Source organism: Nycticebus coucang, chromosome 4 (genome assembly GCF_027406575.1).
Source record: "Nycticebus coucang isolate mNycCou1 chromosome 4, mNycCou1.pri, whole genome shotgun sequence".
Classification (NCBI taxonomy): domain Eukaryota; kingdom Metazoa; phylum Chordata; class Mammalia; order Primates; family Lorisidae; genus Nycticebus; species Nycticebus coucang.
The window spans coordinates 138400699-138422471 of NC_069783.1; the positions used below are offsets into that span (position 1 = coordinate 138400699).

At 45.2% G+C, this 21773-nt stretch overlaps 1 protein-coding gene and 2 pseudogenes across 7 annotated transcripts in view; all 3 read left to right on the top strand.

Annotated features, from left to right (window-relative positions):
- The window catches only part of PRR14L (proline rich 14 like), a 74860-nt gene extending 60505 nt beyond the window's left edge, over positions 1 to 14355 (top strand). For 5 of the 7 annotated variants that reach the window (XM_053589958.1, XM_053589959.1, XM_053589960.1 and 2 more), the window contains 2 exons: positions 9834 to 9905; positions 13307 to 14355. In XM_053589958.1, the coding sequence (XP_053445933.1) occupies positions 9834 to 9905; positions 13307 to 13580 (346 nt within the window). In that variant the 3' untranslated portion in view covers positions 13581 to 14355. Of the gene's footprint in view, positions 1 to 7977; positions 8068 to 9833; positions 9906 to 13306 lie in introns of all 7 variants that reach the window. The other 2 variants (XR_008379737.1, XR_008379736.1) reach the window with 2 other exon arrangements.
- LOC128584812 (60S acidic ribosomal protein P0-like) lies at positions 3995 to 5491 on the top strand (annotated as a pseudogene).
- A 6110-nt stretch (positions 14356 to 20465) lies between the features above and the next one.
- On the top strand, positions 20466 to 21773 carry LOC128584468 (dnaJ homolog subfamily B member 6-like; annotated as a pseudogene).

The following is a 21773-nucleotide window of genomic DNA, read 5'->3' on the forward strand; positions in this document are numbered from 1 at the left end:
AGTGTATGTGGCTGCCATCCTAACCACTGAGCTACAGATGCTGAGCCACACATCCAGCTAAATTTTCCTTTTTTTTTTTTTTTAAAGACAGAGTCTCAATTTTGTCACCCACAGTTGAGTACTGTGGCATCACTATTTACAGCAACTTCAAACTTGTGGACTTAAGCAATTCTCTTGCCTCAGTCTACCAAGTTGCTGGGACTACAGGGACCTGCCACAACACCTGGCTGTTTTTAGAGATGGAAGTCTTGCTCATGAATTCAGGCAATCCACCTGCCTCAACCTTCCAGAGTGCTGGGATTACAGGTGTGAGCCACTGAGCCCATCCTAAATTTTCTGTTTTTGGTGGAGATAGGGTCTGGCCTTTGCTCAAGCTGGTCTTATACTCCTGACCTTAAGTGATCCTCCTACCTTAGCCTCGCAGAGTGCTAGCATTACAGATGTGAGCTACTGTGTGTCCGGCCAGTTAAAATAATCTTGAAAAAATAACAAAATGCGGCGGCGCCTATGGCTCAGTGAGTAGGGCGCCGGCCCCATATGCCGAGGGTGGCGGGTTCAAACCCACCCCCAGCCAAACTGCAACAAAAAAATAGCCGGGTGCTGTGGCGGGCGCCTGTAGTCCCAGCTACTCGGGAGGCTGAGGCAAGAGAATCGCTTAAGCCCAGGAGCTGGAGGTTGCTGTGAGCTGTGTGATGCCATGGCATTCTACCAAGGGCCATAAAGTGAGACTCTTGTCTCTACAAAAAAATAAATAAATAAATAAATAACAAAATGGAAGGTTCATATTTCCTCATTTTGATACTTATACATGAAAATTTAAAAATATTTAAAATGGCAAAATTTTTTTGCAGTTTTTGGCCAGGGCTGGGTTTGAACCCGCCACTTTCAGTATATGGGGCTGGCGCCCTACTTCTTTGACCCACAGGGGCCGCCCCCAATTTTTTTGTTTGTTTTTTGCAGTTTTGGCCGGGGTCAGGCTTGAACCTGCTACCCTGGTATATGAGGCCGACGCCCTACTCCTTGAGCCCCAGGCACCACCCTAAAAAGGCAAATTTTATTTTTACTGCAATAAAAAATAAATAGCACATGAGAAATTACTACAAAACTACAGTAATAAAGATAGTAGTACTGGCATAAGAACAGCCTATAAATTAATGGAATAGAATTGAGAGTCCAGAAATAAACATTTTTTGGTCAATTGATTTCAACAAAAGTACCAATACCATTCAATAGGGAAAAAATAGTCTTTTTAACAAATATTGGGATGACTGCCTAGCCACATACAAAATTAAGATACCTGTGGCTCACGCCTATAATCCTAGCACTCTGAGAGGCTGAGGCAATGGATTACTTGAGCTCAGGAGTTCAAGACCAAGAGCAAGACCCCATCTCTCCTGAAAATAGAAAATCCAGCTAGGTGTTGTGGTGCACACTTGTAGTCTCAGCTAAAGGAGGAGGTCACATTCTCATTTAGCAAATTGTCTTATTTCCCAGTGACGACTCAGCAGCTCTAAAGGGAGTATAATGAGGTAGATGGTCCATCTGTCAATTCCAAAACTCAAAAGAAACATCCGTTTTTAATTTTTTTGTTTTTGAGACAGTCTCAAGCCATCGTCCTGGGTAGAGTGCCATGGTGTCATAGCTCACAGCAACCCCAAACTCTTGGGCTTAAGAGATTCTCTTGCCTCAGCCACCCAAGTAGCTGAGACTACAGGTGCCCACCACAACGCCCAGCTAGTTTTTGGTTGTAGTTGTCATTGTTTGGCAGGCCCGGGATGTATTTGAATCCGCCAGCTCCTGTGTATGTGGCTGGCACCATAGCCGCTAAGCTACAGGCGCTGAGCTGAAACGTTCTTTTCTAAAAAACTGGCTATCTTGGCGGGGCATGGTGGCTCATGCCCATAATCCTAGCACTTTGGGAGGCCAAGGCCAGTGGATCACTTGAGCTCGTGAGTTTGAGACCAGCCTGAGCAAGAGTGAGACCCCCTCCATCTAAAATATAACCAGGCGTTGTGGTGGGGGCCTGTAGTCGCAGCTACTGAGGAGGCAGAGACATGAGAATCGCTTGAGCCCAAGAGTTTGAGGTTACCGTGAGCTATGACGCCCTCTACCAAGAGCGACAAAATGAGACTCTTTCTCAAAAATAAAAACAAAAATAAAACTTAACCTATTGCATAGTGTAAATAAGATTCTTTTTTTTGTCGTTCCTATTTTAAAGATGAAGAAACTGGGCGGCGCCTGTGGCTCAACGGGTAGGGCGCCGGTCCCATATGCCGGAGGTGGCTGGGTTCAAGCCCAGCCCCGGCCAAAAAAAATAAAATAAAATAACAAAGATGAAGAAACTGAGACTAGGTACAGTGGCTCCCATCTATAATCCTAGCACTCTGGGAGGCCGAGGCAGGTGGGTTGCTTGAGCTCAGGAATTCAAGACCAGTCTGAGCAAGAGTGAGACCTCATCCATACTAAAAGTAGAAAAACTAGCCAGGCATTATGGTGAGCACCTGTAGTCCCAGCTACTCTGGAGGCTGAGGCAAGGGGATCACTTGAGCCCAGGAGTTTGAGATTGCTATGAGCTATGATGCCCGGACACTCTACTAGTGGCAACAAAGTGAGACTCTCAAAAAAAAAAAAAAAAAAAAAAGATACAACCACTATGGAAAACTGCTTGTTAGTTCCTCAGAAATTTAAACAGAAGGCCAGCTCAGTGGCTCACATCTGTAATCCTAGCATTCTGGGAAGACAAAGTGAGAGGATTGCTTGAGCTCAGGAATTTGAGACCAGTCTGAGCAAGAGTAAAACCCCATCTCTAAAAATAGCCAGGCATTGTGGTGGGTGCCTGTAGTTCCAGCTGCTTGGGAGGCTGAAGCAAGAGGATCACTTGAGCCCAGGAACTTGAGGTTGCTCTAAGCTGTGATACCACAGCACTCTACCCAGGGTGACAGAGTGAGACTTTGTCTAAAGAAAAAAAATTTATACAGTTAACCATATGACCTAGCAATTCTCCTAGGTATATACCCCAAAGAATTAAAAACACAGTCAGACAAAAATTTGTACCTAAGTGTTTATAGCAGCATTTTGTTTTGTTTTGTCAGATGTAGAGTCTTGCTCTATTGCCCTGGCCAGAGTGCAGTGGCATTGCCACAGTTCTTCTTAACTTCCAGCTCCTTGGCTCAAGCAAACCGCTTGCCTCAACCTTCCAAATAGCTGGGACTACAGGTGTGTGCCACCATACCTAGCTAATTCTTCTATTTTTTGTAGAGATGGGTCTCACTCTACTCAGACTTGGCAGTATTTCTCATAATAACTAGAAAGTACAAACAATCTAAATGTTCATTAATAGATATACAGATAAAGAAAGGGTAGCAAATGGAATATTACTCAGCCATAAAGAGGAATGAAATACTTGCACATGCTACATTATGGTTCAGCTATTTAAACAGTATACCTAATGCAAGAAGCCACATTCAAAGGACTTATACTACATGATTTCATTTATGTGAAGTGTCTAAAATAGAAAAAACTTTAGAGACCCAAAATAGATGAGAGGTTACCAGGTGTGGAAGACGGGTGAGTCAAGAGTGACTGCTGACAAGGACAACGTTTCTTTTTGGAGTTATAAAAGTTCTCTAGAGAGTGTTGTTAATCAGTGAATACTATTCTAAATATCCTAAAACCACTGAATTGTACAGTTTATTTTAATTTTTTTATGAATTGTTCTTTTTTTTTTTTTTTTTGTAGAGACAGAGTCTCACTGTACCGCCCTCGGGTAGAGTGCCGTGGCGTCACACGGCTCACAGCAACCTCTAACTCTTGGGCTTACGCGATTCTCTTGCCTCAGCCTCCCGAGCAGCTGGGACTACAGGCGCCCGCCACAACACCCGGCTATTTTTTTGTTGCAGTTTGGCCCGGGCCGGGTTTGAACCCGCCACCCTCGGCATATGGGGCCGGCGCCCTACTCATGGAGCCACAGGCGCCGCCCATGAATTGTTCATTTTTAATGGGTGAATTTTATGGGTTCCTTAGAGAATGGTGACAGTTCTACAGCAGGACATACACAAGATGAGTATGGAAATATGTTTTCACACAAGAAAGTTAACAAATCTCTGGGCGGCCATATACACCAAGGCCAGCGGGTTCAAATTCAGCCTGGGCCAGCTAAAATCAACAATGACAGCTGCAATTAAAAAAAAATTAGCCAAAAAAATAGCCAGACATTGTGGTGGGCGCCTGTAGTCCCAGCTACTTGGGTGGCTGTGGCAAGAGAATCGCTTAAGCCTAAGAATTTGAGGCTGCCATGAGCTGTGATGCCACAGCACTCTACTAAGGGTGACAACTTGAGACTCGTGTCAAAAAAGGAAAGAAAAGAAAGTTAACAAATCTCTCTCACCGGGTGTCCTCGAGTGAGTGACATCATCTTTAAACCCTGCGTGGCAATCCCTGAAGCACTGCCGTGATGCCCAGGGAAGACAGGGTGACCTGGAAGTCCAACTACTTCCTTAAGATCATACAACTTTTGGATGATTATCCAAAATGCTTCATTGTGGGAGCAGACAACGTGGGCTCCCAAGCAGTTGCAGCAGATCCATATGTCTTTTCAAGGGAAGGCTGTGGTGCTAATAAGCAACAACACCATGATGCACAAGGCCATCTGAGGGCATCTGGAAAACAACCCAGCTCTGGAGAAACTGTTGCCTCATATCCAGGGAAATGTGGGCTTTGTGTTCACCAAGAAGGACCTCACTGAGATCAGGAACATGCTGCTGGCCAATAAGGTGCCAGCTGCCACCTGTGCTGTGCCATTGCCCCATGTGAAGTCACCGTGCCAGCCCAGAACACTGGTCTGGGGCCAGAGAAGACCTCCTTATTCCAGGCTTTAGGTATCACTACTAAAATCTCCAGGGACACCATTGAAATCTTGAGTGATGTGCAGCTGATTAAGAGTGGAGACAAAGGGCGGCGCCTGTGGCTCAGCGGGTAGGGCGCCGGTCCCATATGCCGGAGGTGGTGGGTTCAAACCCAGCCCCGGCCAAATTAAAAAAAAAAAAAAAGAGTGGAGACAAAGTGGGAGCCAGTGAAGCCACACTCCTGAACATGCTGAATATCTCCCCCTTCTCTTTTGGGCTGGTCACTCAGCAGGTGTTTGGCAATGGTAACATCTACAACCCTGAAGTGCTTGACATTACAGAAGAAACTGCATTCTCGCTTCCTGGAGGGTGTCTGCAATGTTGCCAGTGTTTGTCTGCAGATTGGTTACCCAATTGTTGCATCAGTACCCCATTCTATCATCAAAGGTTACAAGAGAGTCCTGGCTTTGTCTGTGGAGACTGATTATACCTTCCCACCTACTGAAAAGGTCAAGGCCTTCTTGGCTGATCCATCTGCCTTTGTAGCTGCTGCCCCTGTGGCTGCCCCCTCCTGCTGCCACTGCAGCCCCAGCCAAGGTTGAAGCCAAAGAAGAGTCGAGGATATGGGATTTGGTCTCTTTGAGTAATCACCAGAAAGAGCAAACTCAGCCAGCTTTATTTTCAGAACAGGCAAATAAAGGCTTCGGTTAAAAAAAAAAAAGTTAACAAATCTCTGAATGTAAATTTCAATGAAAAGCTGAAGGGAGGGGAGAGGAACAGATGGGTGAAATCACAGCTGTTCGGTGCAATGCACACCATCTGAGTGAAGGGCACACTTGCACATACAACTTTGACTCAAATCTGTACAAAAACAAAGTATGTAAATAAAACATATATACCCCCTAATATTCTGAAATTAAAAAAAAAGAAGGTAACAGAACTGAAAAACAACTAGTGTTGTGTCACAGCAATTCAGGAGTCAGTTTGAAGCTATTCCCACTTTCCACAGAGGAGATAGGCTGAGCATTAAAAGTATTAAGAAACACATCGAGTATTTTTATATCCTATGGTTAAAATGATACTTAAAGGAAAACCAACCCATTGGCCTTCTTTAGAGCATATTGGGGAAAAAATTCATCACTTTGGAAAGTGATAGGTAATGGGGCAGAACCAAGCTTATGGTTCTGCTTTTTACTTTATAAAGTGTACTTTGGGATTCCCAGATATAATTGATGATCATGAAATTTCTCTGTAGATAGAATTCTACCTAATTAATGAATGAAGAAAGAGTGATAGAATGCCACCATTCACAACCCTAAAGAAATAATAGGCCAGGCCCATTAAAGTGCTTTAATTCTAGCACTTGGGGAGGGTGAGTTGGGAGGATCCCTTGAGCCCAAGCATCTGAGGTTGCACTGAGTTATGATGACACTGCTGCACTCTAGCCCAGCAACAAAGCGGAACCCTGTCTCAAAAAAGTATCTTGTGCCTTGGAAGTATATGCCACCACCTGAATGTCTTTCTACCAGAAAAAAACAACACCTCTATATACGTGTATATTTAATTGGCAATTTATAGGGAATTCCTATAGTGTTTCCCTTATATTTGATCCAGAGATTATGTTTGGCCAGGTGCGGTGGTTCACTCCTGTAATCCCAGCACTTGGGAGGCTGAAGCGGGTAGATTGCCTGAGCTCACGAGTTCAAGACCAGCCTGAGTCGGAGTGAGACCCCATCTCTAAAAAATAGCCAGGTGTTGTGGCAAGTGCCTGTAGTCCTGGCTACTTGGGAGGCTGAGGAAAAAGGATCGCTTGAGCCCAAGAGTTTGAGGTTGCTGTGAGCTATGATATCACAGCACTCTACCGATGGTGACCAAGTAAGAGTCTGTCTCAAGAAAAAAAAAGAGAATATGTTAAATAATGTCTCATGGGCATGTAATGAAGAAAATCTAGATCTGGGGAAGAATAGGCAAAATGCCCTGGGTTTTCTTTTGTTGTTTGTTTGTTTTGAGACAGAGTCTCACTCTGTCTTACTCTGGTCTCCCTGGGTAAAGTGCCGTGTTGTCAGAGTTCACAGCAACCTGAAACTCTCGGACTCAAAAGGTCCTCTTGCCTCAGCCTCCCAAGTAGTTGAGACTACAGGCCCCCGCCACAATGCTCAGCTTGTTTTCCTATTTTTAGCAGTGGCAAGGTGCTGAGCAACTCCTGAGCTCAAGCAGTACAACCACCTCAGCCTCCCAGAGTGTTAAGATTACAGGCATGAGCCACCACACCCACCCTTCTGACAGACAAATTACAAAGTACGAAAGAAAACACGACACGTAGTACACTAATAACAAATCAAGACTTTTCTGATCAGAGTACCAAAGACCTTGTATTGATTGGGAGAAGGGCAAAAATACAAATTCACTTAAGTTTACGTAAAAAGGGCTTATTAGGGCAGCGCCTGTGGCTCAGTGAGTAGGGCACTGGCCCCATATATCCAGGGTGGTGGGTTTGAACCTGGCCTCGGCCAAACTGCAACAAAAAAATAGCTGGGCGTTGTGGCGGGTGCCTGTAGTCCCAGCTACTCAGGAGGCTGAAGCAAGAGAATCACCTAAGCCCAAGAGCTGGAGGTTGCTGTGAGCTGTGATGCCACGGGCACTCTACCAAGGGCTACAAAGTGAGACTCTGTCTCTAAAAAAAAAAAGGGGGGCTCATTAAAATTCTTGCCACCACGAAAGTATGTAATTCCTGTTCTTTCTTTGTCTCAAAAAAAAAGTCTCACTATGTCACCATTGGTAGAGTGCCATGGTGTCACAGCTCACAGCAACTTCAAACTCGTGGGACTAAGTGATTCTCTTGCCACAGCCTCCCAAGCAGCTAGGACATTGCCTGCCACAATGCTGGCTATTTTTTTTTTTATCGTAGTTTTCGTTGTTGTTTTTAGCAGGCCCAGGCCCAGATTCAAACATGCCAGCCCTGGTATATGTGGCTGGTACCCTAACCACTGAGCTACGGGTGCTGAGCCAAACTGCATGTAATTTCCAAGTCAGTGGAGTGGAATAAAAAAGGAAGAAAGCAGTCAATTAAGAAAAAGAAAAGAAACTGAAAATCTGGGACATGTCTCATGTGAACTATTGTACTGGATTGCAGGTGGCTGACCCCTGCGGTTCTAGTACTTTAGAAGGCCAAGATGGGAGGATTGCTTGAGTCCAGGAGTTTGAAACCAGCCTGGATAACATAGTGAGTCCCCATGTCTTAAAAAAAAGTAAAAAAGGGCGGCGCCTGTGGCTCAGTGAGTAGGGCGCCGGCCCCATATGCCGAGGGTGGCGGGTTCAAACCCAGCCCCGGCCAAACTGCAACCAAAAAATAGCCGGGCGTTGTGGCGGGCGCCTGTAGTCCCAGCTACTCGGGAGGCTGAGGCAAGAGAATCGCTTAAGCCCAGGAGTTGGAGGTTGCTGTGAGCCGTGTGACGCCACGGCACTCTACCCGAGGGCGGTACAGTCAGACTCTGTCTCTACAAAAAAAAAAAATAAAAAAAAAAAAAAAGTAAAAAAAAAACTCAGCCAGGCATACAGACACATGCCTGTCATCTCAGCTACTCAGGAGGCTGAGACAGGAGGATCACTTGAGCCCAGAAGTTGAGGTTACAGTGAGCTATGATGACACCACTGCACTCTAGCCTAGAGTAAGACCTTGTCTTTAAAAAAAAAAAAGAAAAAGGTGACGCCTGTGGCTCAAGGAGTAGGGCGCCGGTCCCATATGCCGGAGGTGGCGGGTTCAAACCCAGCCCCGGCCAAAAAAAAACACCAAAAAAAAAAAAGAAAAGAAAAGATGGGACAAAAAGAAGCTGTAAATAATGAAATTTACAAATATATATCTTTCCCAGCAAGCATAAATGGACTAAGTTTCACAACATTAAAGATTGGCATCCTGGGGCTCAGAGGGTAGGGCACAGGCCCCATATACCAAGGGTGGCAGGTTCAAGCTCGGCCCTGGCCAAACTGCAACGAAAAATAGCCAGGCGTTGTGGCGGGTGCCTGTAGTCCCAGCTACTGGGGAGGCTGAGTCAAGAGAATTGCCTAAGCCCAGGAGTTGGAGGTTGCTGTGAGCTGTGATGCCACGGCACTCTACCAAGGGTGATAAAGTGAGACTCTGTCTCTAAAAAAAAAAAAAAGATTGGCAGAGAAAAAGAAAATCCAGTATAATAGTGCACATGAGACATATTTATTACAGAAAGGTTAGAAGTAAATGAATAAAGGTGGAGCCTGTAGCTCAAGCGGCAAAGGCACCAGCTGCATACACCAGAGCTGGCAGGTTCAAATCTGGCCCAGGCCTGCCAAACAATGACAACTACAACCAAAAAATATCTGGGCCTTGTGGCGGGCACTTGTAGTGCCAGCTACTCAGGAGGCTGAGGCAAGAGAATTGCTTAAGCCCAGGAGTTGGAGGTTGCTGTGAGCTATGATGCCATGGTACTCTACCCAGGGCTATAGTTTAAGGCTCTGTCTCAAAAAAAAAAAAAAAAAAAATTAAAGAAAAAGAAGTAAATGGGGGTGGAAGGAGGATGGGCGGAGGGAGGGTGATTGGTGGGATTTCACCTACGGTGCATCTTACAAGGGTACATGTGAAACTTACTAAATGTAGAATGTAAATGTCTTAACACAATAATTAAGAAAATGCTAGGAAGGCTGTGTTAACCAGTGTGATGAAAATATGTCAAATGGTATATAAAACCAGTATATGGTGCCCCATGATCACATTAATGTACACAGCTATGATTTAATAATAAATAAAAAAAAAAGAAGTAGTAGTAAATGGGACGGTGCCTGTGGCTCAAAGGAGTAAGGCGCCTGCCCCATATACTGGAGGTGGCATGTTCAAACCCCACCCCGGCCAAAAACTGCAAAAAAAAAAGGAAGTACATAGATAGAAAGGATAACATTGGGAAACACCAATATAGTCTCTCTTCAGAGAGCATGAAGAATTTATTTTTTTTCTCTTTTCAGGTTAAAGAAGAAGGAATTTAGTTTGGAAGAAATATATACCAACAAGAATTATAAGTCTCCTCCTGCAAACAGGTTGGTGCAGACAGCTGGAAAATAGAGGAAAAAATTCTGAAAGGACAGGTGTAAATCTCTAGTAAATTTCTACTTCAGAAAGGATTTATGGACCAGTTACAGTGGTTCATGCCTCTAATCCCTGCACTTTGATCAAAGTGGGAATGCCACTTAAGGCCCAGAGTTTGATACAAGCCTGGGCAGCATCGTAGACCCTATTTATATCTTTTAAAAATTAGCCTGACATAGTGCTGTGCACCTGTAGTCCCAGCTAGTCAGGAGGCTGAGGTGGGAGAATCATTTGAGCCTGGAGTTTGGGGTTGCAGTAAGCTGTGATGATGCCACTATACTGTAGCCTGAACAACAGAATAAGACCCTATCTGGGTTTCTTTTTTTTCTTTTTTTAATTAGACAAAGTCTCACTCTGTTGCCCTGGTAGAGTTCAGTGGTATTATCACAGCTCATCGCAACCTCAAACTCCAGCCTCAGGGATCCTCTTGCCTCAGCCTCCTCAGTAACTGGGACTGCAGGCTCCCGCCACAAGCATGGCTTAGTTTTTCCATTTTTAGTAAAAACACAGTCTTGCTTTGCTTAGGCTGGCCTTGAATTCCTGAGCTCAGGCGTTCTAGTTCTACCCACCTCAGCCTCCCAGAGTGCTGGGATTATAGGCATGAGCCACCATGACTGACCTGAGGCCCTGTCTCTTTGGGAAAAAAACGAAAGAGAGAAAGGGTTTGTGTTTAGTTCTGTTCCTTATCTGGCCTAGGGAGGGGGACCTGGTGGCCTGTCCTACACAGTCTCATTTAGTTGAAGAAAGATAAACTGTGTGTTTTCTTTTTCTTTTCTTTTTTTTTTGTTTTTTTTTTTTCTTGGCCAGGGCTGGGTTTGAACCCACCACCTCTGGCATATGGGGCCAGCGCCCTACTCCCTTGAGCCACAGGTGCCATCCAGCTGTGTGTTTTCTTAACTATAAGTAGAATAGATATTTTTGTCTCCACTTGAGTTGGGATCAGTGATAGGATTGGAAAGCAGTGTGTGTTGGGTTAGATCAGTGGTTTTCAACTTCCCTGGTGCTGCCACCCTTTAATACAGTTCCTCATGTTGTGGTGACTCCCACTCATAAAATTATGTTCGCTGCTACTTCATGAAGCAAGTAGCATTTTGAAGCTACTTCATGAAGTAGCAACGAACATAATTTTATAGTTGGGGGTCACCACAACATGAGGAACTGTATTAAAGGATCATGGCATTAGGAAGGTTGAAAACCACTGGGTTAGATAGATAGAAGATGTCAGTCTCCTTTTACTTTGCACTTGCATTTTTACTAAATATACTGTCTTCCTCAGGACTGATAATCAACCTTTAGCTAATATTCTAAACCTAATACAGAAAGAGTTTCCCTTAGACACTTTTAGGCCTGAATTCCAGTCAAGTCAGGGAACATTTATTAAATGCCTAATGTGTCTAGGACATAACAGGACAGTATTAGAGTTTTATCCTAGGATTTTCTGTGGTTTTTTGAGACAGACCCTGAAGCTGTCACCCTGGGTAGAGTGCAGTGGCATCACAGCTCACAGCAACCTCAAACTCCTGGGCTTAAGCGATTCTCTTGCCTCAGCCTCCCAAGTAGCTGGGACCATAGGTGTCTGCCACAAGGCCCGGCCATTTTTTGATTGCAATTGTCATTGTTGTTTGGCAGGTCTAGGCTGGATTCGAACCTGCCAGCTCTGGTGTATGTGGCTGGTGCCTTAGCCGCTTGAGCCACAGGCACCGAGCCTATCCTAGGATTTTGTGCATGTGCTCTAAGATGTATACCTATTATATCATTACAGCATTGCTAAAATGTAAAAAAGCATTGGAAACAACCTAAAATATCTGTTATTAGTGTTCTCATTATGTTATTGTCCATCCTTTTTATGGAATACTGTATATCCATTAAAAACTACAGGGGGCACCCATAGCTCAGTGGTTAGGGCGCCAGCCACATGCTCTAGGGCTGGTGGGTTTGAACCCGGCCCGGGCCTGCTAAACAAAAAAAATAGGTGTTGTGGTGGGTACCTGTAGTCCCAGCTACTAGAGAGGCTGAGGCAAGAGAATTGCTTGAGACCAAAAATTTGAGGTTGCTGTGAGCTGTGACCCCACAGCACTCTACTGAGGGTGACAAAGTGAGACTCTGTCTCAATAAAAATAAATAAATACTATGTATTAATTTGGAACAATTTTAAAGGTTACCAGTAGGTCAAGACAGTAAGTGCTACTGTGTGAGTGGGGAGATAATGGAGGATATGTTGTGGGTCAGTAAATTATAGGCCAAATCCAGCCAGTGGCTCCTTTTTATGTTACGGCCTATAAGCTAAAAATGGTTTGGGGCATTTTGGTTTATTATAGGGGTTTATTTGGTTTGTTTGTTTTGTTTTGAAACAGAGTCTCACTCTGTCACCTGGGGCAACGTGCCATGGCCTCACCCTAGCTCACAGTAACCCCAAACTGCTGAGCTCAAATGATCCTCCTGCCTCAGTTGGCTGAGCAGCTGAGACTATAGGCACCCACCACAATGCCTGGCTAACTTTTCTAGTTTTAGTAGAGATAGATTCTCACTCTTGCATAGGCTGGTTTCAAACTCCTGAGCTCAAAGGATCCACTTGCCTCAGCCTCCCAGAGTGCTAGGATTACAGGCACGAGCCACCAAACCTACCTAAGAATGGTTTTACAGTAACAAAGGGTTGTTTTTAAAAAGAAGAATAAGGCTTGGCGTCTGTAGCACAGTGGTTACGGCCCCAGCCACATACACCAAGGCTGGCAGATTCGAATCCGGCCCAAACCAGCTAAACAACAATGACAACTGCAACCAAAAAATAGCTGGGCATTGTGGCAAGCACCTGTAGTCCCAGCTACTTGGGAGGCTGAGGCAGGAGAATTGCTTAAGCCCAAGAGTTTGAGGTTGATGCGAGCTGTGACGCCACGGAACTATAAAAAGGGTGACATAGTGAGACTCTGTCTCAATAAATAAATAAATAAAAAGAAGAATAAGAAAAAAAAGAATTTGTGACAGAGACCTCTGGGACGTACAGAGTTTGAAATGTTTACTATCTGAGCCTTTATAGAAAAGGGCCAACCCATGCATGTCTGTATTGAATGACTTCTGGGAGACTACACTAAAGTGTCACTGGTGTTGCCTCCTATTGTGGCGTTGGCCTTTTATTCTATACCGATTCTATAACTTGTTCACTATGTTCACCCACCATACATGTGGCGGTTTTCCCCCTCCCCCGCACACATACAAAAAAGATATGGGCCAAAAGAAACAGTCAGCTGTAAGGAGTTACTAGCACAAGTTGCCTTCAGCCCCTATTGACTACAAAATGACCCAAGACACAGCTGATTTGGTCTGTTGGTGATCCTGTTTTGTGCTCCATCCTTAGGTGTTTAGAGACCATCTTTGAGGAACCCAAGGAACGAAATGGTACGCTAATCTCAATCAGCCAACAGAAGAGAAAGCGAGTTCTAGAATTTCAGGATTTCACAGTCCCACGAAAGAGGAGAGCTCGAGGTAAAGTGAAAGTGGCTGGCAGCTTTACGAGGGCCCAGAAGGCTGCTCTGCAGAGTCAAGAACTGGATGCTCTTTTGATACAGAAACTCATGGAACTGGAGACCTTCTTTGCCAAGGAAGAGGAACAGGAACAATCATCAGGTTGAGAACCAACTCACTGGGGAGTCTCAATTTTAGTTTTACCTTGGACCTCCTTGGAAGAGGTTGCCTGATTTTTGCCCAGCCGCCCAAACCACTCAACATGCACAGTTTAAGAATTTTACCTATTTCAAGGTGCAACCTTTTTAGGAAATGGTGAAGGAGGGTCCTCTACTTCTACTGCTGAGTTTAGAACCTCAGGAATGTTCCCTTTTTCCTGGAAATGGTCCTGAATGACATCTGGCCGCCTCCTCTCAATCTCTGCCATCCACAAGAAGAAAAAGCAGCATAGTCTAAGTAACACTAGGATTTCAAGGACTCACAGGATTTGCACGTCCACATGAAAGTTCCACTTTGTTTACAGTGGTGCTAGACCAAGATTATTTAGAAGTGTGGCCTAGGGAGGGGGACCTGGCATCCTGTCTTGTGGGGTCCCACTGGCTCATTTCAGTAGTTAAGGAATGATGAGCTGTTGTTTTCTAATCCTTTGAGTCTGTCTGCCCAGAACCTGTTGATGTGAGCGTTTGTGAGAGAGTGTGTGTGTGTGTGTGGCGTTTTCCCATCATCATCTCCCCTCTGTGACTATGGGTCACTAGTGCCAGAGGAGCCCATCCAGGCCCCATTTGAAGTAAGTTGCACTTTTTAATGTTGTGGTGTTGATTATTTTCCTTTGTTTTATTTCCTTTTTTTCTCTTTTTTTATTGCTGCATGTTTGGAGCCTTTAAATGTGATTTTAAAACAATTTTTTTTAGACATTAAGGAGAAAGACAATACATGTCTTAATACATGATAGGCATTTTACCCAGTTGATTGGTGCATGGAAGAGACATTTTCCCATTCTCTTGTCTCACACAATCCTTTACCCATCTTCAGATTCTAGTGTAACTCATTAGAGGGAGCACTTTTTTCATCTGAGTTCTTAAGTACATCTATTTATTTTAGCAACATAAGCAAGAACAGATTTCTCTCCCAATCATTTAAAAAATGCTAAGGTTGGGCATGGTCTTAATGAGTTTTATCTGAATTAGTGATATGTAACAAAGTTGGGTACAACAGCTCAGGCAGTGACATAAGCCAACCCAGAGTGTCTGCATCCGTCCAAGCAGCCTGCTCCAAGAGAGGGGAGAGTCAGGGTAGGGCTACAGACCCAGTGATGCATTTCTGCAGAGGGACCACGAAACTCTGCAACCAGCCTTCTTTGAGGACACCTCGTTGTACTCTGGGCTTCTGCGTCAGAGCTACTGGAAGTGTCGTCACATGCCAGAGTTAGCTGAGTTTCTGGGTTTGTACCTGTAGGAGTGTGTGGGCAGAGAGATGCTTTCGGCCACCAGACCTCACAATCTCATTCTTTTCCCACTGAAGCCCCACCCCCTCTTATTCTCTTGGGGTCTTTTTCTCCCCCACCCCCACCCTGAAAACCTCAAAACAAAAGTTGAGAGAATTGACGTTCCTTGGCTGGTGAGTAAGATGCTAAAGCCAGCCTCAGGACACTTGTCACTTCTTCCCATCCTCCTAAGAGCCACTACTGTGAAGCAGCTGCTGTGGGGGAATGGTTAGAGCTCCAGGTACATTTTCAAGTCAGTCTGTTGGAGAAGAGTGGCACTGTCCTGGAATGTTGGCCAACTCCTGGATTTCTTCTGCTCCCCCATTGGTTAGTGTGTGGGGAGATGGGGTGGGGATCTCTACGTGCCTTTCCTTTGCAGGTTGACAGTCTGTTTTACACTGGAGCAGAAAAAAATGACATGAGCAAGAGAAATAAAAATGTACCATGTCTATTTTCCAGGCCTGGGCCTCAGACATGGCATTGAGACAAGTGAAATACACACCTGATCAACCATGGAGGCTTGTGAGGTTGTGGCCAAATAGGATTAGAAAAGAGCCAGGTTTCCACATGGCTCAGAGTGATGCTAACCAGATTCTGCTGTTCTCCATCCACTTGCCCAGACTGAATAGACAGAACCTATTCTTCACCTTGGTACCCCTCCCATCCCGGGACAGGGTTCCTGGAGGGAGCAGGATGAGTACTACATTGTACCCTTGTCCAGACTTGTTTAGGGAGCTCTTGCTGGACAGCTTGTAGATCAGCAGTGAATCAGCTACACCCTGTTTGCTAGCTCCATTGCCCAAGTACAGGAGGCAGCGATGTGGCAGCCACGTGCCCCAGCAGAAGACGTCTGAGGTGGGTGCATCTGTGGTATCACCAGCCTGACAAAAGATACAGTTTCAAGTTTGCCCATTACAGGGGTGGCACTTGAAAGGGCCAAGAGCGGTGATTTTGGAACGTAGGCATCCAGTAACAGGGCTGAAGGAAACAGTGACCTGTGCTCTGTCCTTGTACTTGAGAACATAGAGGAGAAGTTGCTCTGGGGCCAATCCTACCTGTCTTTAAAATTCTCAGCTTACCTGTTAAGAAGGGGGCCCCCGTTACAAACTTGAAACCACTTACCTACAATTGGATACATCGCGCTCTGGCTGAGCTCAGCCATACTGTATTAATGTCCAGTTTCACCCTGACTCAGCAGCAGTGCTATCAGGGTCCTTGGGGCCTGTGGCCCTGACCATGATGGGAGGGAGTGGGAGTTGGTACAATTTCTGAGAAGTTACAGTGAAAACTACAACTAACTACAACTCACCTCCCGAGGTTCAATGTTTTCAACATGGAAAAGAAAGGAGAAATCTCAGGTCCAGTCATGGTTCTGCCCAGCACCTTTTCACTGAAACTTTGAACTACAGATTTTTTTCTATCTTTTGGTTTCTAGCTATTTTTCCCTCCTATGTCACGACCTGTTTTCTTTCTTTCTTCTTTTTTCTCCCCCTCTTTGGTCTCCTTTCCAGCTTCATTTCTCCATCACCTCATCGCCTGTTAAAGCGGATTATGTCTGCTTTGTCTTACTGACCTTACTGTAAGAGTGACAGCCGAGGGAGATACAGTGAAAAGACATGTAGCGTTTGCCTTACTTGGAGCCTGAAGAGCTCAGAAACTCATGCTGTGAATCCCAAAACTCAACGCTCCTCCAAGAGCTGTGAAAATCATGACACTTTGTCAAATTTTGCCTGAAAGGGTCTTTTGTATGGGCGCCAGAGCCCACTCTCTGGGCATGATACTTACCCCTCGTTTGTTTCTCGCCCACCAGGCTGAGAGCAGCAGTGAATGTGTAGGACACAGCCGTCACTCAGTCTCCAGGCTGGGATTCCATCTCATGATCAATACCATGTACATTAAGATCTGTGAAAGACCAACTTTTAGGCAGTGATACTTTTTCCCCATTATCTAGGGGCGAGGAGGAGGAAGTATGTAGTTGGTGCTTTCTTTAATTCCTTGTTTTGTTTTGTTTCTCTAAGCTTTTTCCCCTGATATCATGGAAAGGACCTCTCAGATAACCACACAGTGGGTGGCTGTATCCAAAGTATAAATAATTGGCTGCAGGGGTGTGGAGTGTCCTTTCTGGGATTTGTATAAGGAAAGGCCTCCTTGCCAGAACTGAACTTGTTATGTAAAAGCCTGGCTAGGGAGAGAAACTTACTTAACTTTTCTAAAAATCACTGTTTAATATTATCATCTAGCCACAAATTAAGCAGCAAAAGCTATTTCAATTGAGAAGTGGAGGTTCCAGTCCAGGCCATTGTTCTAGCACTGCGTGCTCAGATTGGATGCTTGTTGATCATGTCTTCAGCCCCTCTGTGGTGCTGAATTGGGTTTGAATTCATGGTGAGAGGTCTCGGCATCTCCTTGGGCTGCTCGGCCCAGTAAATAGCTGCCTGAAGTGTCTATATATTATCATGGTCAATAGTTCAGTGAAATTTGTACATTTTTGGTAACATTGGCATACCTGATGCCCCTGCAGTTCCTTTTCTGTTTGATAGTTTGTGACTCTACAATTCCCACTGTTATGTGTGTTAATTTATGAAAATAAATTTTTTTTGGAAAACCTTTCAAATAACTCAAGGGTAGTATTTCATTCTTAGAGGTTGGTAATAAGTTAACATTTTACCTGTAATGTCATGAGGTTAGGTTTTGGTGTGTGTTTGTTTGTTTGTTTTAATAGACATTCCAAAGCTATATATCATAGCAAAACCATTCCTTCCAAAGTAGGTACCATTTTATGAAGACTATCCTGTGTTCAGAATTTCAAATCTAAATTTTTAGGGTGGCCCTTAGAGCCTGCAATAGTGCTTTTTACATTTAGTCAGTTGATGTAAATTATTTCTTGTGAATTTGGTATTTTGTAAGGCTGCTGGTCATTCAAATTCAGGTCATACCAAATTAAGTTGGGTGGCTGAGCAAGTATTTTAGGTGTGATTTCAAGTAGTTTGACTTATTTTCTCACATGGCTGAGAAATTGAAAAGCAATTATAAATTCAGGTCAAAATAAGTTTCACATAATACATATTTGGAGTAACAGCTTGTTGAGAAGACTTCTTGGGAAAGAACAAATACAGTGGGGTACATTCATTTACTTTTGGAAAGGTCTCAACTTTTATCACTTATCCTTCCTAGCTGTATAATAAAGTTAGGCTGTGAGTCTTTGGATTCTCAATTCTGTATTTAACTAATGGAAACTGGTGAAACAATGATTCTGAAAGCTGCTTTCAACACTACACTGATAAGTTCCACAAAGAGGCATAATTGCTGAAAATATTCTTCCTCTGTGCAGAGCAAAAGCAGTTTCCCTTCTTGGCCTCAGGACTAATACAAGGAATTTTATCCATGTAGTCTTGCCTATTTAGAGAGCATCCTGGCCTGATAGCTGTGCTGCTTGTTAGATTTCATGGTTACTGGGGAAAGAGTACTGTCCTATGCCTTTTCTTCAGAAAAAAAGTGGCTAATTACCAATTAAGAAGGTGTTACCTCCGTATCCTCTCCCATCACAGAATCTTTTTTTTTTTTTTTGAGACAGAGTCTCAAGCTGTTGCCCTGGGTAGAGTTCTGTGGCGTCACAGCTCACAGCAACCTCAAATTCCTGGGCCCAAGCGATTCTCTTGCCTCAGCCTCCCAAGTAGCTGGGACTATAGGCGCCCACTACAACGCTCAGCTATTTTTTTGCCTGGGCTGGATTCAAACCTGCCAGCTCCGTTGTATGTGGCTGGCGCCCTGGCTGCCTGAGACCCATCGAAGAATGTTAATTGTGGTGGGGCCTTCTGAGAGTAAGAGGACTGATCCAACCTGATTTCACAATCCTCTCTGTGGTGGCCTGCCCTCTTCTAGTCACGGAGGAGTCATTTCTGCAGTTCATTCTAGGACTTCTCTTAAAAAGTGTTCTAGGATAGGTGGGCGTTATGGCGGGCACCTGTAGTCCCAGCTACTCGGGAGACTGAGGCAAGAGGATTGCCTAAGCCCAAGAGTTAGAGGTTGCTGTGAGCTGTGATTTCGCAGTCCTCTACTGGGAGCAACATAGTGAGACTCTGTCTCAAGAAAAAAAAAAGCATTCTAGGAAATTCCTAGTTCTTCACCTACCAGGGTGATAAGTGTCTTTTGTGACATCTTTTTCAGACCCCCAGTGTCTCCTCCCTCCTTACTGACAGCTCATAGGTTCACTGTGCATTTCATGAAAGGTTCAAGCAATGAGAATAAAACTCTCACATGGGGGTGGCGCCTGTGGCTCAGTTGGTAGGGCACTGGCCCCATATACCGAGGGTGGCGGGTTCAAACCCGGCCCTGGCCTAACTGCAACCAAAAAATAGCCGGGTGTTGTGGAGGGCGCTGTAGTCCCAGCTACTCGGGAGGCTGAGGCAAGAGAATCAAGCCCAGGAGTTGGAGGTTGCTGTGAGCTGTGTGAGGCCACGGCACTCTACCGAGGGCAATAAAGTGAGACCCTGTGTCTACAAAAAAAAAAAAACCTCTCACATGGACCCTTGACTGTTCCTTGAACAGACCAGACATGCTTCCATCTTATGATATGTTACTTGCTATCCCCTGTACTGGGAATCTCTTTCCCTCTCATTTCTACATGGTTCCTTCAATCATTTTATTCAGGTCTTAAACCTGATCACTCCACTCGGAAGTGTATCCTTCCCATCGCCCTGCTGTGCTATAAAATACAGATGGTACCAAAAAGAGGTATACGCATTTTAAGCAAGTAAAATACTATTAAAATTGTAATAATAGGCTTGGCGCCTGTGGCTCAAGCAGCTAAGGCGCCAGTCACATACACCTGAGCTGGGTGGGTTCGAATCCAGCCCTGGGCCGCCAAACAACCATGGCAGCAACCAAAAAATAGCCGGGTGTTCTGGGGGGCGCCTGTAGTCCCAGCTACTTGGGAGGCTGAGGCAAGAGAATCGCTTAAGCCCAGGAGTTGGAGGTTGCTGTGAGCTGTGATGCCACGTACCCAGGGTGACATATTGAGGCTCTGTTTAAAAAAAAAAACAAATTGTAATAATATATGCAGATAACAAAAGATGAATACAAGTCGCATTGAGCACTTGTGATTGGCAAAAGTCAAACGTGACTTGAATATTACAAATTTAATTTTAGAGAGAAAGGAAAGCGCGAGGACCATCCGCCACCACCAGCGCAGCTGTGCTGGAGCCGCCAGGGGCCCCGGGCCGCCGCCCCCTCCCTCCTTCTGGCCGTGAATCGTCCGCGTCCTCGGACCTGTTCCAACAATTATTTAAAACATGGTGGATTTCGGGCGGCGCCTGTGGCTCAGTCGGTAAGGCGCCGGCCCCATATACTGAGGGTGGCGGGTTCAAACCCGGCCCCGGCCAAACTGCAACCAAAAAATAGTTGAGCGTTGTGGCAGGCGCCTGTAGTCCCAGCTACTCGGGAGGCTGAGGCAAGAGAATCGCTTAAGCCCAGGAGTTGGAGGTTGCTGTGAGCTGTGTGAGGCCACGGCACTCTACCGAGGGCCATAAAGTGAGACTCTGTCTCTACAAAAAAAAAAAAAAAAAAAAACATGGTGGATTTCTATGAAGTTCTAGGCGTGCAGAGACATGCTTCAGCCGAGGATAATAAAAAGGCGTACAGAAAACTGGCACTAAAGTGGCACCCAGATAAAAACCCTGAGAATGAAGAAGCAGAGAAAATTCAAACAAGTAGCTGAGGTGTATGAGGTGTTGTCAGATCCTAAAAAGCGGGACATCTATGACAAATACGGAAAAGAAGGATTAAATGGTGGAGGAGGTGGAAGTCATTTTGACAATCCATTTGATTATGGCTTCACATTCCGTAAGACCGAGGATGTCTTCAGGGAATTTTTGGTGGAAGGGACCCCTTTATATTTGACTTATCTGAAGACCAATTAGAGGACTTTATTGAGAATCAGAGGGGTCTCCAAGGAAGCAGAAACCGAGGAAGAGGGTCGTTTTTCTCTGGCTTCAATGGATTTCCACCTTTTGGAAGTGTATTTTCTTCTTCTTCTTCTTTCTTCTTTCTTCTTCTTCCTTCCTTTTTTTTTTGCAGTTTTTGGCCGGGGCTGGGTTTGAACCCACTACCTCTGGCATATGGGGCCGGCGCCCTACTCCTTTGAGCCACAGGCACCGCCTGGATTTTCTTTTTTTTTTTTTTTTTTTTTTTTTTGTAGAGACAGAGTCTCACTTTATGGCCCTCGGTAGAGTGCCGTGGCCTCACACAGCTCACAGCAATCTCCAACTCCTGGGCTTAAGCGATTCTCTTGCCTCAGCCTCCCGAGCAGCTGGGACTACAGGCGCCCGCCACAATGCCCGGCTATGGATTGTCTTTTAATACAGGATTTTCTGTGGGATTTCCTGCAGGATTTTCTTCATTCGGGTCTCTAGATCACGGGGGTCTCACTTCATTCTCTTCCGCATCATTTGGTGGTAGTGGGATGGGCAACTTCAAGTCTATGTCGACTTCTACAAAAATAGTTAATGGCAGAAAGATCACTACAAAGAGAATCGTGGAGAATGGTCAGGAAAGAGTGGAAGTTGAGAAAGACGGGCAGCTCAAGTCCCTGACAATAAACGGTGTGGCAGATGAGAACGCCCTGGCGGAGGAGCTCATGCGGAGAGGACAGAGCGCCCTGCCGGCGCAGCCCACCAGCACCCGCTCGCTGAAGTCGACGAAACCGGCCTGCGTGCAAAACGCACCCCGCCACGCTTCCGAGGACCGCAAGCAGGGGCGCCAGCACACCCCTGGGCCCTGGGAGGCCACCGCGTCTGCAGCAGGGGTCAAGGAAGGTAGCAAGAGGAAGAAGCAGAAGCAGAAAGAGGTGACGAAGAAGTCGGCCAAGGGCAACCGCTAG